We start from the raw sequence: 15,576 nt of genomic DNA on the forward strand, positions 1-15,576 counted from the left end.
ATCAATTCATAGATGACGGAAATTGTTGTGTCGAAGGAACAGAGAAGATTGTGCACAATGGATGCACATATGCCAACAAGAGACTGATCATTTGCAGTCCTAAATAACAATGGGGAGTTACAAGTAAGCAACATCGATTGAATTTAAACTTCACCCCATTGCACAAACAGGTGGCCATCAGGACTCAGTAGCTGAGTGGATAACGCGATGGCGTTTGATGCTAAAGGTACTGGGTTCGAGTCCCAGAATGAACATCAACTCTGAGACGCAGGTACATCCAGCTGACTAGTCCCAAATAGGACGAAACGCACGTCCTGGATTCCACTGCTAGTCACTATTTATCAATCCGAAAGTCATTTTTGTTTATAAAAATAAAAGGTCAACTAGACTGGTAATAAGGTTAAGAAATAGACAAGGGTAATAATGATAAAATAATGTGAAAACAACTTGACACCTAATCACTCTGGATAATAAGCATTTATTACCAGGGTAGGTTTAAGGAGAGAACAAACTGTTTTTGAATACACATAGTTCTGATAATCTTCGTCTTCTTATTACATTATCGAAATTTATCAAAGGGACTAATTGCTTTAAAAGTCATTTTTTTGTTGGTTGTTTGGAGCAAACGGTACTGGGTTCAAGTCCTGGGGTGGACGTCATTTTTAGGGTGCAGGTACATTTGGCTGACAAGTTTCAAATAGGACGGAATGCACTTCCCGGATTCCACTTCTAACCGGCCTTCATCTCTGCTTATAGTCCCAAATTCACATGCCATGATTTTAAATGATGTATTTGCCTTAATCCTGGCCACTTTTGAAATTCTAAGTTTGGATAAATAACTGTAGAATTTGAAGAGAATTTGTTGAAAAGAATATTCCCCGCTCATATATCTGTTTCTTTTTCTAGAAACAATCAAGTTCTTTGTACACAAACGATCCTGACAATATTTATTGTGATTGTTCTTTTTAAGTTTTTAATTTAAGAAATATGCTACCGATTTGTGACTAAGTAGTGTGTTTATTTCGATTTCTGGAAATTGTAGCTTTGAACAAACATGTGAGGTCATCCATCCTTTTCTTAATGTTCACTAAAATTCCAATATCTAGAGTTTTCGACTATTTTTCCCTTCATTTAATTAGTGAGTGATGCATATAGGAGTATAATTCTCCCTGGGGATTTCATTTAACAAATCTAAATGTACTTACGTAGATGAAAAAGCCAATGAAGTGAATGTTGGGGCTTGAAATGGAATCCTCAGTGAAAGTTGTACTTTTATATATAACACTCGTTCACTAAATGGAAGGCGAAATGCCCGAGAATGATTCCACATACATATTGAAAATTGAAAAAAAATGGACACGTATACTATCTCGACATAGACTTAAAAACTGAGCTTCTGTTTTTTACACATGGATGTGGATAAAAATCTCACTATTCACTTCTAAAGCTTAGTTCCATATATAAAAAGAATGTGTAGATTTTAACGTTTGAACTAATTCATACTAACATGGTATAAGCGAGAGGCTCATTAATTGATTGTAATGAAAAACAGAAGTTGATGCGATAATGTTTTCACTTCTCAAGATTCATATACAAATGTTAAAAGATGGATACGAATTTATATTTTCTCTTCTATCACATAAGTTCTAACTAAACAAGTTACTTCCCAATCAACTAACTGAAGTTTTATGTAGTTTATGTTTGATGACTATTTTTCATAAGAGGAAAATTATAGTGTTACTGTAGATCTACTATCTACATGATTTATTAATTTTTTTTAATGGTTGATAGAAAAGTACTGCTAATTGAAATATTTCCAGTTCAATCTAAACAGTAGGATGATATCAGTTTTCCAGTGGTTTATTTCGGTAGAATTAATATTTATTTGCTCAACTGTTAAATAGGATAGCATTGATCTTCTATCATCGATGTTTACATTATGGGTTTTTAAGGCTATCACACTCAATTCTATACATTGTATCAATTCAGTGGTCTTTGTCTATTTTTGTTTGTGTTAATTCAATATTTTCATGCAAATAGTGTGAATGAACTATCATTAGGGTACTCAATTAGCTACGTGTCAATCCTGTCATGTCTTCCTCTTTTTTTAGTACCGATACTTCTAATAATGGATATGTTGCGACAGATATACTGTAGTGAACAGTACACTGGTTGGGGACAATCGAATGTAATTAGGCAAAAATTACAGACTATCTCACTAAATTCTGATAACCATACAACAAACGGTTAATTTGAAAAATAACAATCAATTGTCTCAATCTTCACTGTTTCTTCTGTAGTTATCAGTCCATCTTCTCTAATTCCATTGTTCATGCATTTTCCTACCGATTGCGCTTCATTTCAGTTCTTTCCTTATCGGTCTTCTGCCAACATACATTCTATGTCTGACCGTCACCATATACTACTTATATAGATATAAGTAGACCACACTATAATACTACTAAAATCCATTAATCAATCCTATGTTTGTTTAAAGAGATTTTAGAAAACATCACAATGTTACATTGTGCGTTTTGAAACAATTTCATATTAAGGTAAAATTTCTAAAAAATGTAAGCACATCTTGGTCAAAGTGCTAGGATTTTTCATTTCATTTTAGGGTTAGTGAATATCTAGGAAGCATAATTCAAGTATGCAGAGCATAATAGGAGTAAATCTCTTATTCTTATTATTGTTTTTATACATCATAAGATATGAGTAGGGTTTTCCGTCTCCTTTGTTTTAATTTTATTATTTAGTTTTCTTGTTTAGATTTACTTATGGTTGAACATACTAAAAATCCATTTCTTTGAAAACTTTGTATTGTTCTATTTTTTTTAAAACAGATTAACTTATGCTTTCTAACAATTTCATGTTAACACTTGTAAATCGGTGTCAAATCAGTAAATTACTTCCTGTGAATTCATTTATTTTACTACGCTGTCAATGGAATCATTCTATCCAATCGTATAATCAGACTACTACTACCAATAATAATGAGGACAGTAATGAATTTCTAGAAAAGCTTAATGCTGCTAAAGACAATCCTCCTAGTGGATCAACTTTATATCAAGATGATAATCATTTTTGCCCGGTTCTTTTTCCTGATCCTATATTCAATTGGGAATCTATCAGAACTAGCGTAAATGCTAGACGTATGCATAAACGATTCAATATTGATAAAATTGTAAGTTTAATTAGTGTATTATTGTTCAGATGTCCTTTAATTCCGATTATTTCTTTATTCTGTCCATCTAAAGTTATTTTTTTGATGTTAAATATTCATAGGTAATGAAAATGGGGTCATTTAAGCCATTTGTTGCTTTCACTAGTTAAGTTATATGAATAGCTACATGATTCCCTGCGAATAACTTGCTTCTGTCCATATTTGTAATGTGTTAACTATTGCAGTGATCTTGTCTTAAGTTTCCTGATCGGTAGAACTTGATTAGTCCTATGGTCTACAACAATAATCTCTTTAAGCAGAGATGGATGGTGGCTAACAGTGAAATCCAAGACGTGCGTTTCATCCTATTTGGGGCTTGTCAGCTGGATCGACCTTCATTCCAGAATTGACGTTCAGTCCGGTACTCGGACCCATTGAGTTGTGCACTTAGCTATTGAGTCCAAATAGCAACTAGCTTGTGCAGTGGAGCGAAGTCTCCGAGTGCACATCGACTCTGGGATGCAGGTACATACAGTTGACGAGTCCTGTATAAAATAAAACGCATATCCTCGATTCCACTTCTAGCCACCATTCATCTCTGCCTATAATATTTGTGATTTAAAGATGATGGTTTCGTCCTATTATGAGACTCCTCGTCAGTGCTCACCAACGAATTCGCACGTAAGATTATAGCCCAGGGTATTCGGTCTCATATGTGAACACCTGACCGCTAAACCTCTTAACCGGCATTCAATGGTGTTAATGTCTAACTAAAAACTCGGCGATCATCACAAATCCTCTATACTAGTAATAATTGTGTACTCGCTAGTGGTTAACTTCACGATGTTCACTCCTAGAGTTTTATTGTGAAGCCGTGACCAGTGGCGTTCTAACTATGTCTGGCATAAGACAGTTACCTACCATAAGCAATGGATGAGGGTTGCACAATATCGTGAATTGATTGAATTTAGACATTAATGACATTGAATGCGGGTCCAGTGGTTTAGAGGTTAGGTGATCACGCGTGGGAATGAAAGCTCTGGGCTCGATTCCTACATACGAGTTCATGAGTGAGCATTAACAGCGAGTCCCATTCTTGGACGAAACGACCATCCAGTGCTTCTAGGTGTTCAGTGGTAGTCGGGCTAAGATGAGTTCATAGTTTAAACCGAAGATTTCACAATTTCCACAACCTCCCTATACTAATGAATAGATATATACCTTTTAACATATTGATAAAGTACAGAGTTACAATTTGTTAGTAAATAAGATACTAACTAGTTTACTTGATTTAAAATTGGGGTTTGGATTTATCTTGAAAAATCCTCAGATGAATGTTTGATACAAAAGTTAGGGAAAATTAATATCCCGAAAAAGTTGCTTATCACTTTTATGAATGACGTTTTTATTCAATCAGTTTTTGTATATAATATTATTTTTATTTATCGCAAGAGTAAAATAAAAACCCGGTATCTCTTCTGGCATACAGCTTTCTAGTTTGAATTGAGTGAAATGATTATATATTGTCAGTGTGTAATTATATTTATTATTAAGGTCTACTGTAATTATCGGGATTTATCACATGGTTTTCCGAAAGAGATGATTATTCTGACACTGCAATTTCAAATCGTATATACTAGTGGCAACTTTTTTTTATCCTACATCATTTAAAGTCTATTATTTACGCTTTAAACTACACCTATTTCAGTTAGCCAGTCAAAATTAACGCAAAACCTGAAACAAATATACGCCAGTTAAGTTGCCATACAGTATCAGCACATCAAGATGAGATCAGAAAGATTAATAACAATGGAATCCCAATAACAGTAGTGTCAGTGATAATAGGTGTGATTAACCATTGAGAATATCGTTCAAAAGGAAGAGTATAAATGAAAAAGTAGTGAAAATTCAGGATTTAAAGGAAAATGGAGAGTATCTTTGTCTCTGGCCCATTCTGAATCATATCAACCCACGTCCCCAACCACTAGTTGCGATTATCGCACATTTACTATTCAGATAGTTTGCATGTGCCAACATGACCCAGATTGACAGTAAATGACTTAATAAACTCATGCCACATTTTGGTTTAGGCACTCTTAGCTGTTATTTTATCTTCTCCTACGTCAACCAACATTGCATGTTAGGGTAGGCAGTACTTAGGTACTCGTAACATAACATTGCTCACTAGTTGCTTCCAACATATGCGAGCGATACTGTGAAAGGACCTATAATCATGAACTTTTAGCTTACACATGTGGTCTACTTTCATATAGGCCATATTCATAGCTACGTAATAAAGCAAAACCTTCACATAAAATCAAATTTATCACGTTCAGTTCTTGTAACAATATGATGTCATTAAGTCGTTCAATCAAGATACATTTATAAAACGAAATATAATTTAAGGTTTCACTTTTCACAATTTATTATTATCGCCATAATATGTTTTATATATGTATCTGCATGCAATTGTTACCATATACAAAATGTCTAAATGAATGAATTTGTAAATCTCATTCAATGTTAAAATATTTTGGTTTTTATTGATTAAAACAAACAACTATATTCTACTTTTTAATAGATAGATTTAAAAAAGCAAATAGATGGTATTCGTGAACAAATAACTGCCCTAAAACAAGATAGAATTTCACTTCAAACTCAATATGAACAAAATAATCAGGTATGCGAAATTCTTTCATTAACTTCCTGTACTGTCGTTGATAAATTAAGTAAAATGTTTAGAAATAGATACTATAAACAACAAAATCAGTGTTAGTGATTGACTGTAGTATACATTTAAAGTAATACTGTTCTATAGTTTGTAGTTGGAACTGGAATACAAGAAATTGTATTTGATTTCTTAAATATATTTCCTTGATAAATTCACTAATGATTCATATATTTCTTTCATTTGAGTGGAGGGACATTAGTAAATGTATGGAACTCAATAATCAAATATAGATGCATATTTGGTTTTGAGGTCGTACGTTTAGTATGATGGTTAGTGTCACTACTCAGTTTTTAATGATATTGTATTCTCTGACGTGGATAGTTTAGTTGCGACTCTTTGAATGTTACTCTGTATCGTACCATCAACGCCTACTTCATGTTGAATTGAGCTTTCCCATTATTCTACAAATTTTAAGTTAGTTCGTTTTTATGACCTTGTTTGTGAATGGTTGTCTTCGTAGATTTTATTGTTTCCACTTATTTTAACATTCCTATTTATTGTCTTTTTCGGTTGACTTCTGGGCATTTGCTTGATTGACCTCTTCTGTAGGGGTTAATATATTGAATTTACGTCGACATTTCCGTTGATTGCCAGTTAACATGAATGTCATACCTTTAAAATTCATGTGCATAAATATCTATCTATATTGATACCAATGATAACATACCATTTCGCTTAACTGTCAATCTCTGTTCATATATGTGTAGGTAATTGGGTCATCCACTTTGCTCAATATTATATTTCTCCCATTTGGTGTAATATATTTCGTAGATGATGTCACATCTATCTTCTAATTTGACATTTGTGGAAAACCTGAAAAGCCCATTCCTATATATGAGACAGGCGCTGGTGATAGTATATAGAACGACAATGACAGCTTCTTAATTGAACAGTCTATATCGGAGAATAGAACAACCCCAAAGGCATTCTCTTTAGCCCCAAATCTCCTAGATCATTTTATTATGTCGCTCAACTTCCAAAAGTCGAGCTAGATGAGTCACAGTTTGAACCCGATATTCGAAGTTTATATGATTGACTTTCACAAATTTTATTTTCAATTATAACTTGTTCCAATTCCTGAAACTTCATACTTTTTCCTATCCGATCAAATGATATGGGAATATTTATTAGTACACCAATGTTATGAGACAAGAAGTAATCTATTCGACTTGGAATTCATTTATATATCTGTACCCATTTTCACATGGTTATAAAATTCTGAGTATAATGGACTAGACATTTTTTTCATTCTATAGGGAAATATGAAATGATGCATTGTATATGCATGTGCTAATAGTGCTAGTCTAAAAGGTTTCACAATAAGCAGTAATTGCAGTTCTTCTGTACATCAATATACAAAGCACACGTCTTCATTTTGTAGTATGAAGATTAAATGTGATACTGTTGAGTATTGTTACATTTTCTCTGAGTGTCAAGCAGAATTAATTACGTACAAGTTTTCTCGTCTACCATTTTAAAATCTCTTAACTGTGCACAAAAGTTTGGATTTGGCCTGTACGTTTACCTTTTCACCATGGCCCCCAAACGTCCTGGTACGGCCGAGAGTGGGGGAGAGTCCACTCTCCCTCTCGAAATACTCTCACATGGCCACGCGTATACACATACTGCCAGGAAAGTTCTACTCACTGCCTTGTCGCGGAGGTGTTTTTAACAAAATTGGGAGGACGAAAAGCGAATATCCAGAGCTCTAACCAGGTTTGTGGACACGGAGGGTTCACGTAGGGGAGCTAAAAACGCTGATTCCAGACCAATGGTTCACATCGGCTCCAGGATCCTGGGGGGAAAAATAGTGTATGAACCAATTATTGGTCACCGGCTACCATGGGACTGCATCTCCTTACGTTGCTCCACTGCCTTGTAGATCAAACTTTTAGGTCGAAGGCTCAGGGTGTGGCCCCCTAAGAAAACCACTTGCATCAGTTTGCGAACCCAGGAAGTATTCCACCCCCCACACAAATCGAATGACGAATCGTGGCGCATATGTATTTGGTGCCTCCTTGTGCCAATGTTTATGTGCTTAAAGAAATAAACAACTGTGGCCCATTGTCAAAAGTTAGTAAATTTCTAGGTGTTTATTCATCTGAATTACTGTGAGTAGAATAGAAATTTGGCTGTGTGAACTTGTGTCTTTTTAAATACTATGATACTGGGTTGGGTGGGTTGAATTATTGGCAATATCATCATACCAGAATTGAGTCGATCAACTACAAGGTACTGAAGATAATCTTAGCATTATTCGTTTTTTTTTTAGATTTTTTATTACATTGATCATATCATCCAAAAATGTAAGTAGCCTTGTGACGGTAAAATTAAGGTTTTAATATTTTTTCACACATAGATTTAGAACTATCAGAATGGTTTCTATGTAAATAAAAAAAATTAGTCACTGACATTATTTCTTCCATTTAACACTTGTGAACATAAATGTCTTCCTCATTTCTATATATTTTCTTTTTGTGAAGGATTCAGATGAAGTTAAAGTTGCTGCACGTGCTTTACGAAGTGAACAAAAGTCACTAGAGGTTTGTTGCTATTTTTCATTGCCCTCTATAAAATTATGCAATCAAGTATTCAATGGTGTGTTTAACCGTGTCTATACTATTCACATCCTTGAAATGTGTGTGAGAAATTGTTTTAATGAAATTCAAATCCACATTATTCATAATTTGTACCAAAATATAGCACAAATCCATGAAGTTACTGACAAATGAACTGAGCCATGTTGGTAGGTGTAGACTACCTCGTTATGATCCGCGAGATGATAGGAACCGGTGGTTAGAGACCTTGAATGACATGTCTCAAAATCGTTTGCAATGGGGAGGTGCATCCACTCTTTATGTTCTCCCAAATTCTAATCTCAATTCTCCATGTCTTTTTCTTTTTTCGCTTTGCAAATTTATTTCACTAAATTATACTCCTTCAATAACATCTTCAAACCCTAATCCTTCGGATTACTGTTTATACTCTTACTATCTCTACCACTATGGGATTTGAATCGACAACTGCATCTTTGTGCTAATGTGGTAGGGCAGCTCGAACTGATGTACGTACGTACGAATTTCTACGTTGTGTCTAACTTACTGATAATTATAGTAATAGGCGGCCCAAGTTTTCACAACATTATCTTAACTGATAAATTATACTTATAAATGAATTCATTTATTATCTGTTCAGAACTCCGCTCAAACAAGTTATATCATTAAAATTACGAATCTTTCAGTTCAGTGAATTAGTTCTATAAGCTAATTAATATTTTTTACGTCGACCACTTCATTCAGCTGTTTTTTTCTCACATCTTATTTTAATTCTGTCTTCGTTATCATTTCCAGGTATCATTTAAGAAGTTGGATTATGAATTTCAAAAAGAATCACTCCATTTACCGAATATCATACATTCATTAACTGTAAGTTTATTATTGTAAGATGGTTGGTTAAGATGCATTAATTCAATCCCCGGTTATGGATATCTCATACCGTGGACTATAGTTAATTTTTTGAAAGGGATAGTATGGTAATTTGATGCATTTATCATTTTACGCTTTGCATATTTCTACTTCCAAATAAACAGTTGATTATTCTTCGTATACTTTTCACTCTTCAACTTTCTTCTTTTCTTTTCATTTTTATACATATACCTTATGTTCTACTTACCAATGACACGAACATTATTATTTCTTCATCTCATTTTGTTAATTTTCACTGTGTATGTATTTGTAAATGAAAATCATTCAGATGAATGTTAATGGTATTTTTGTTTCCTTTAAGAGTGAACTGATTGAATTGGATATGTTTTAACAATTGATCAGTTGGTAATAGTCAGTGCTAGTCGAATTCTATCGATCAATTTTTAATATGGCTACTAATCTAAATGATCTCGTCACCACACTTTAGCCATTTACCTCGTAAAACACGATTCCAATAAAAAATACTATTTCTTAAAACAATGAGTTATGACTGACATATTCTTGAAAGCAACTGGTTAGTGTTATTTTATCTGTCAAACTACATGCTTTACACATAACTTTCACTTAGTTTATTTTCTGGCAAAATAAGATACAAGTATAATAAAGTATATATTCATGAAGTAAAATGTAAAAGCTATAGGATACCTCGTATAGCATACATGTTATATGAAGATGTTGTGAGGTTAGAACTAAACAAAAACCTTTGAAGTCGAAGAGATATAGTTATTAATCACCATTGTAAAGACACATACCTGCAATCTTCTTGTGATTCTCTTATTATATTTCATACTATCAGTTCGCTGCTGTATCAAACATATTGTGGGGGCTTTTTCCTATTATTATGTAGAACATCCATCTTCTGATCTTTGCTCAAGTTTGTAATAAACTGATGCAAACAACACTTCATTATCTTAGTTTGATATCAACATTTTATTTTCATAAACCAAGTAAGAAAACGTTCATATTTCGTGAAACATGAATAAAGGGGACCAAAGATTACGCGACCAGAAAAAACCTGATTAGCTGTATAATGAATATGTTCGAATTTCGAGCGATCCTATCTGTTGATTGCCATTTCTTTAACACTAAACCCGGATACCCTTATACAGTTTTCAGATTAACAACTTGTCAGGAAATTTAATTATGACTCTGTGTAGGCTTTAATCTTTCTATGTCGGTTTCTTCCAACATTATATTATAAGCAGGATATTTGTTCATTACGTGTTCTATCATCTTTGTTGATTTGAACTATTAGAAACTAGTTGTACTAGGAGCATCAGTAAAAAGTTTACCTTTTTTCTAACATCCTACTCATTAATTTTTATTACTTATGTGTTTCATTAAATCGCCAACTATACCGCAAAGTTGGAATTGACCGCATGTCACTACTAAACTATCATTTTTAATACTCTGATAGGTTTTCCGTATCAAACGGGATAATTGTTTGTTTTCGGCCGATAAATCTTTTACTTTTATCTCTGACGAAGATTAGTCGTTTTTTTAAATTTTAGTTCCTTTAGGTAATAATAAACATAGCCACTGGTAAATAGAGAGGAAAATTTCTTTTAGGGGGTTATATTTTGACAGTTGATAATTTCAGTATTTAAGAAGTCTGTCTGAATTCATCCTGATTTTTAAAAATAACCAACTATTGTTTCTTTTTCTTTTATTTTCATATGTTTGTTGTGATTTGTGTGGACGTGGGGCGGGGTGGGGCGGGGCGGTATGGGGATATACGTGTACATGGGTCATTATTATTATTATTGTTTAAATATTCACATCTGTATACAAGCCTGTCGGTGAAATGAAGTTACAGAATCCAATTAAATCATACCTTAAGAACAACCATGCCAGTAAAAAGGTATTTTGGTCTAATCTAGCAGAGGATATTTACAATGAGTAAGTTGAGTGATCAACACCTGATATCGTTATTTCATAGTTGTATTTAATCATTGTTTCTTATTGTCTGTTCATGTCATATATATTATTTCTTTCTTTTACCTCACCCTGTTGTATACTAGTCAGTATATGATAATTTAAAGCATATCTCTATGAGAATTCTGATATAGACTAAATGTAATCTGTCAAGATTTATCAATAATATAAAGTTCTTTATCTCAAAATGAAGATAATACTTGTTTACTTTGATTGAAAATACTCTAAATTAATTTGCATTATACTACTAGATAAATAGAAATTTCATTTATGATACTTAGTGAGAGAGTTATTGTTTTCAAGTTAGTATGCTGTTTAAGAAATGTCCATCTAATAAACTGTATCTCCCATTCTGTATACACACTTTACTGTACTGCTTATCCGCTTAGACTGAAATAAATACTTTGAATCCACTGCAAATCCACTGTGTTGATATTTTCATTGGTTAACTCTAACAAGAGCGTTTATGCAACTAGTTTAATATCAGTTTTAACTCTTTATTCAAAGCCAACCAGTGCTGAATAACCATCTTAAATAATTTGTGTTGGGGTGTAAATTGTTAATTGATAGCTTACTGTTATAAAGCGTAGTTTATTTGTTAAAAAGTTTTAACTTCTTTTGATTTCATTGATAATTTATGCGACCTCAAAATTAACGTTCCAATGCAGCGAAGGTTTATACCGCGTTGATAAAAATGATTGAAAAGTTCAAAGCCAACAAAATAGTTATAAGTTAGCATAAAGTCGATTCACTCATTATTTTCAGTAGTTGTCAAAAAAGGCAAAATTTTGTAGAATATAACTTGCAAAGCTAATAGTGTTCGGTGTTTTTGGCTTATTAAGAACTGTTTTAAATATTTGACAAATAATTAAACTGATAAGCCTGCTACCTAAATACTTACTACTAACTTCCTATTCGCTTTATATAACCCCATACTTCTTCATGTGAACCCGAACAGTAGGTGTTAAATATAAGTAACAACTGTTCCTGAAGGCTCTCATGTGTTCAGAAAACAGGCTTGTTAACAACCGTTAAATTTTGGAGACTTTTGAAAACATAGCTAATTAATTAGCAGAGTAAGTAATGATCCAATCAAAGCTTGAGACTGTCAATTTTCTAGAAGTCTTGATGACGTATCCTGATTAGACGAAATGTTCTCAACCGTTATGGTGTATTCTAATTTGGCGAAACGTTGTCAGCCTTTTCTTGGCTTCTTAAGATCTTATCGAAGAATTCTTGTGAGATCCTAACAAAACTTCTACAAGGAAAATCATATCAGTGACCCACTTTCCGATTAAACAAATTGAATGATAGTTTGGACACTTGCGAATAATCAACTGTTTTTAAGTTGCCATTCAGTTGTCCACAATTCATCCACATCCGGAGTGGGAGAGTGGCGTTGGTTATTGAAGACTTACGGAAGTTTTGATTTTAAGATGGTCAGATAAGTATCTCGTTTTTTTGTCAAAAGAGGAAAGGCTTTGTCACTGATAATTTTCTGATGTAACTAGTTCACTTTCAACCACTAGGTTGCTAGTCCGAAGCCAACTAAGCTTTTAGTTTGGGTAACTGATCAGTATCATTAGCCTTAGTACTAAGTATGACTCAAAGCGGAACCCATAGCTTGGCGACTAAGCCAAGTGTGAGATTTTAACAAATACAGAGATATCAAACAAAAATCTTATTTGTTTAAAATCAGGTATTCGACACTTCTTGGCATTCATATCTGAAGAATAACAAACAAAAATAACTGAATAAATGGAAATGTTGCTGGTGATTTCCAGTCATTTCTTGTAGTAATTATTATTTGAGTGGTTCTACACTTTGTCTCAAAACGCTTTCTTAATTGTTCATGATAAACCTTTTTGTAATAATCGTTTATCTTACACATCTTATAGCTTCTTTGTGTATATGTTTGCACATATCACTCCTTTTTCATCCTGTTTAGGGTTATTGGAACGTATTATACAGGTCGTTTAGCGGAATTAGAATACACTCACATGAATAAAGTAAATGACTATTGGCTCAGTCGAATGAACGAAGGTCAACCATGTAATTATCCTGTTTGTCTATCAGACATTGTTCGTGGACCGGCTCTAGAGGCCACTTCATGGCCAAGTATGAAATCTGTAAGCTTAATGTATTTATAAATATTCATTGTTGTTATTCATTGAAATATCCAGACAATGGGTTCTTATATGATATAACTTTGTTGGCTTTTTTTTCTGAACAGTAACATGACAGTTCAAATTTGCCATCTTGTGGTTCGGAATCGGAAATTATTTGTTCTTTATCCATTTGCTGATTGTTTCTTTTATCTCTGCTTTTGGCTCAATAGAAACCTCAGAATATTACTTGATGTATTTATTCATGCTGCTTCATAACCAAGTATATATTTAAGCCGTATCATGGAATATACCTTAGAGGAGCTTTTCAATTAACATGTAGAAACTATCGGTAATGTATTATAGAGTTTGTAAAGTCCCCCTAACTATTAAAAAAATTATTCCTGAATTTCTTAAATGAAAATCTCCATACAATTAATACATTGTTGAATGTATATTCAGTGTATGGTTTTGTATTTAACACGCTGCGCTACTGTAATACCTAATACGTATATATCATTCAATTCTTTTTCTCTTATCATTCCATTGGTTATTGTGATCTTTTTTGTGATCAGGCAATCCGATTAAAACCGTCGAAAAATGATATGTTGTTAGTGGAAGATTCGAATACTGGAATTAGCAATTGGCTTATCAATCCTCATACAGCTGATTACTTAGTCGGTTCAGCTAGTCTCGCAGCTTTTTCTGGTGAGGATTCTTGTAATATGTTTGTTGGTGTGTATATTTTTCTCATTGATATAATTCTTAGAAGGGGTTTTGTGGATATTATATTAATTTTAATAGTTGAAATCATGAATCAATTGAAGCTAGACCACCATGGAAAACCTGAAAGCATTGGATGGCCGTTTCGTCCTACTGTGGGACTCCTCAGCAGTGCTCATCCACTCACTGAAGACATTGGTGGATGTGTCGCTCAATTTCGTGGATCGGTTGAAGTTAGACATTAACACAGTTGAATGCCGGCTCGCGCTCGCGCGCGAAACTGATAGGTCCTGGGTTTGAATCTCGCGAGGTGGGATCGTGGATGCGCGCTGCTGAGGAGCCCCATAATGGGACGAAACGGCCGTCCAGTGCTTTCAGGTTTTCCATGGTGGTCGAGCTTCAATTGATTCATGATCTCACCCATTAAAATTGATATAATTGTTAATAATTGCCTTTCTGTCTAAAATTTTTAATATGTTTATATTTATACATCAGTATTCTCTAACTAGTTTAATAATTCTCATTAAATTTCCATTGAGGTTGTGTAGATTATTGAATTTCATTTAAATTATGAAATTATCATGTTCTCTTTCGTGGCTAGCTTCGAGGGGAAATGTTCGGAGTTCTAGTGAGAGGCTGTGGGAAGTTTTAGGTTTGAGGCAGTTACCCACCGAAGGCAATGAAAAATGGTCGTACAGTGCCGTGGATTCCAGCTCAGTGGTCTAGAGGTAAAGTCCCCGATCCGATTCCCGCTTGTGGGATCGCGGACGCGCACTTCTGAGGAATCATGTACTAGGACGAAACTGCAGTTCAGGACTTCCAGGTTTTCAGTAGTGGTCTAACTTAGATCGGTTCATGATTTAAATGAAGTTCTAATTGACATGGTCGTGATGTTCTGTGACTGATATCATTCTGTGATATATCTATTTGTGCTTATATTTTTTTCCGTGGTTTCCATGAACTTATTATTTTATTAAGGGTTAATCTAGATATTCACTTATCTGTTTTTTGAATCTGTCTAATGGTAACAGATGTGATGTTGGAAGAGAAAGCTAGTGTCTGGTCGTTGTGATCCAGTTTAGTGTGAATTAATTTAAAGAGAAAAATGCGTTTTTGGAATAAACATAATCACATCAATAGAGAAACTTAAAATTAGTCAGCGACAAACCATTGTTGGTTTTAATTCAGTTTGAAATGATCCGAATAAAAACTCATACCCATTGCACAAGTAAATAACTATCTGGAATCAGTAGCTAAGTGTAGAAATGCGATGGGGGTTGGAAGCGAAGTGTACTGGATTCGAGTCCCGTAGTGAACATCTCTGGGGTGCAGGTACATCCGGCTGTAGAGTCTCAGACGGGACAAAACATGCGTTCTTGATTCCATTGGTGGTTTTACTTCAATGAAATACGGAACTGTTTTCAATGAAAA

The 15,576-nt window shown here is 33.9% G+C and overlaps 1 protein-coding gene across 1 annotated transcript in view; it reads left to right on the top strand.

Annotated features, from left to right (window-relative positions):
* The window catches only part of Smp_048080 (hypothetical protein), a gene marked incomplete at its 5' end in the record, with an annotated part of 29,223 nt that overhangs the window by 1,842 nt on the left and 11,805 nt on the right, over positions 1–15,576 (top strand). Inside the window, 7 exons of the mRNA XM_018794656.1 lie at positions 2,978–3,187; positions 5,748–5,846; positions 8,381–8,440; positions 9,248–9,322; positions 11,175–11,281; positions 13,266–13,446; positions 13,998–14,153. Coding sequence (XP_018649046.1) covers positions 2,978–3,187; positions 5,748–5,846; positions 8,381–8,440; positions 9,248–9,322; positions 11,175–11,281; positions 13,266–13,446; positions 13,998–14,153 — 888 coding nt within the window. The remainder of the gene's footprint in view (positions 1–2,977; positions 3,188–5,747; positions 5,847–8,380; positions 8,441–9,247; positions 9,323–11,174; positions 11,282–13,265; positions 13,447–13,997; positions 14,154–15,576) is intronic.

This window comes from Schistosoma mansoni, chromosome 1 (assembly GCF_000237925.1).
Source record: "Schistosoma mansoni strain Puerto Rico chromosome 1, complete genome".
In the NCBI taxonomy this organism is placed as follows: Eukaryota; Metazoa; Platyhelminthes; class Trematoda; order Strigeidida; family Schistosomatidae; genus Schistosoma; species Schistosoma mansoni.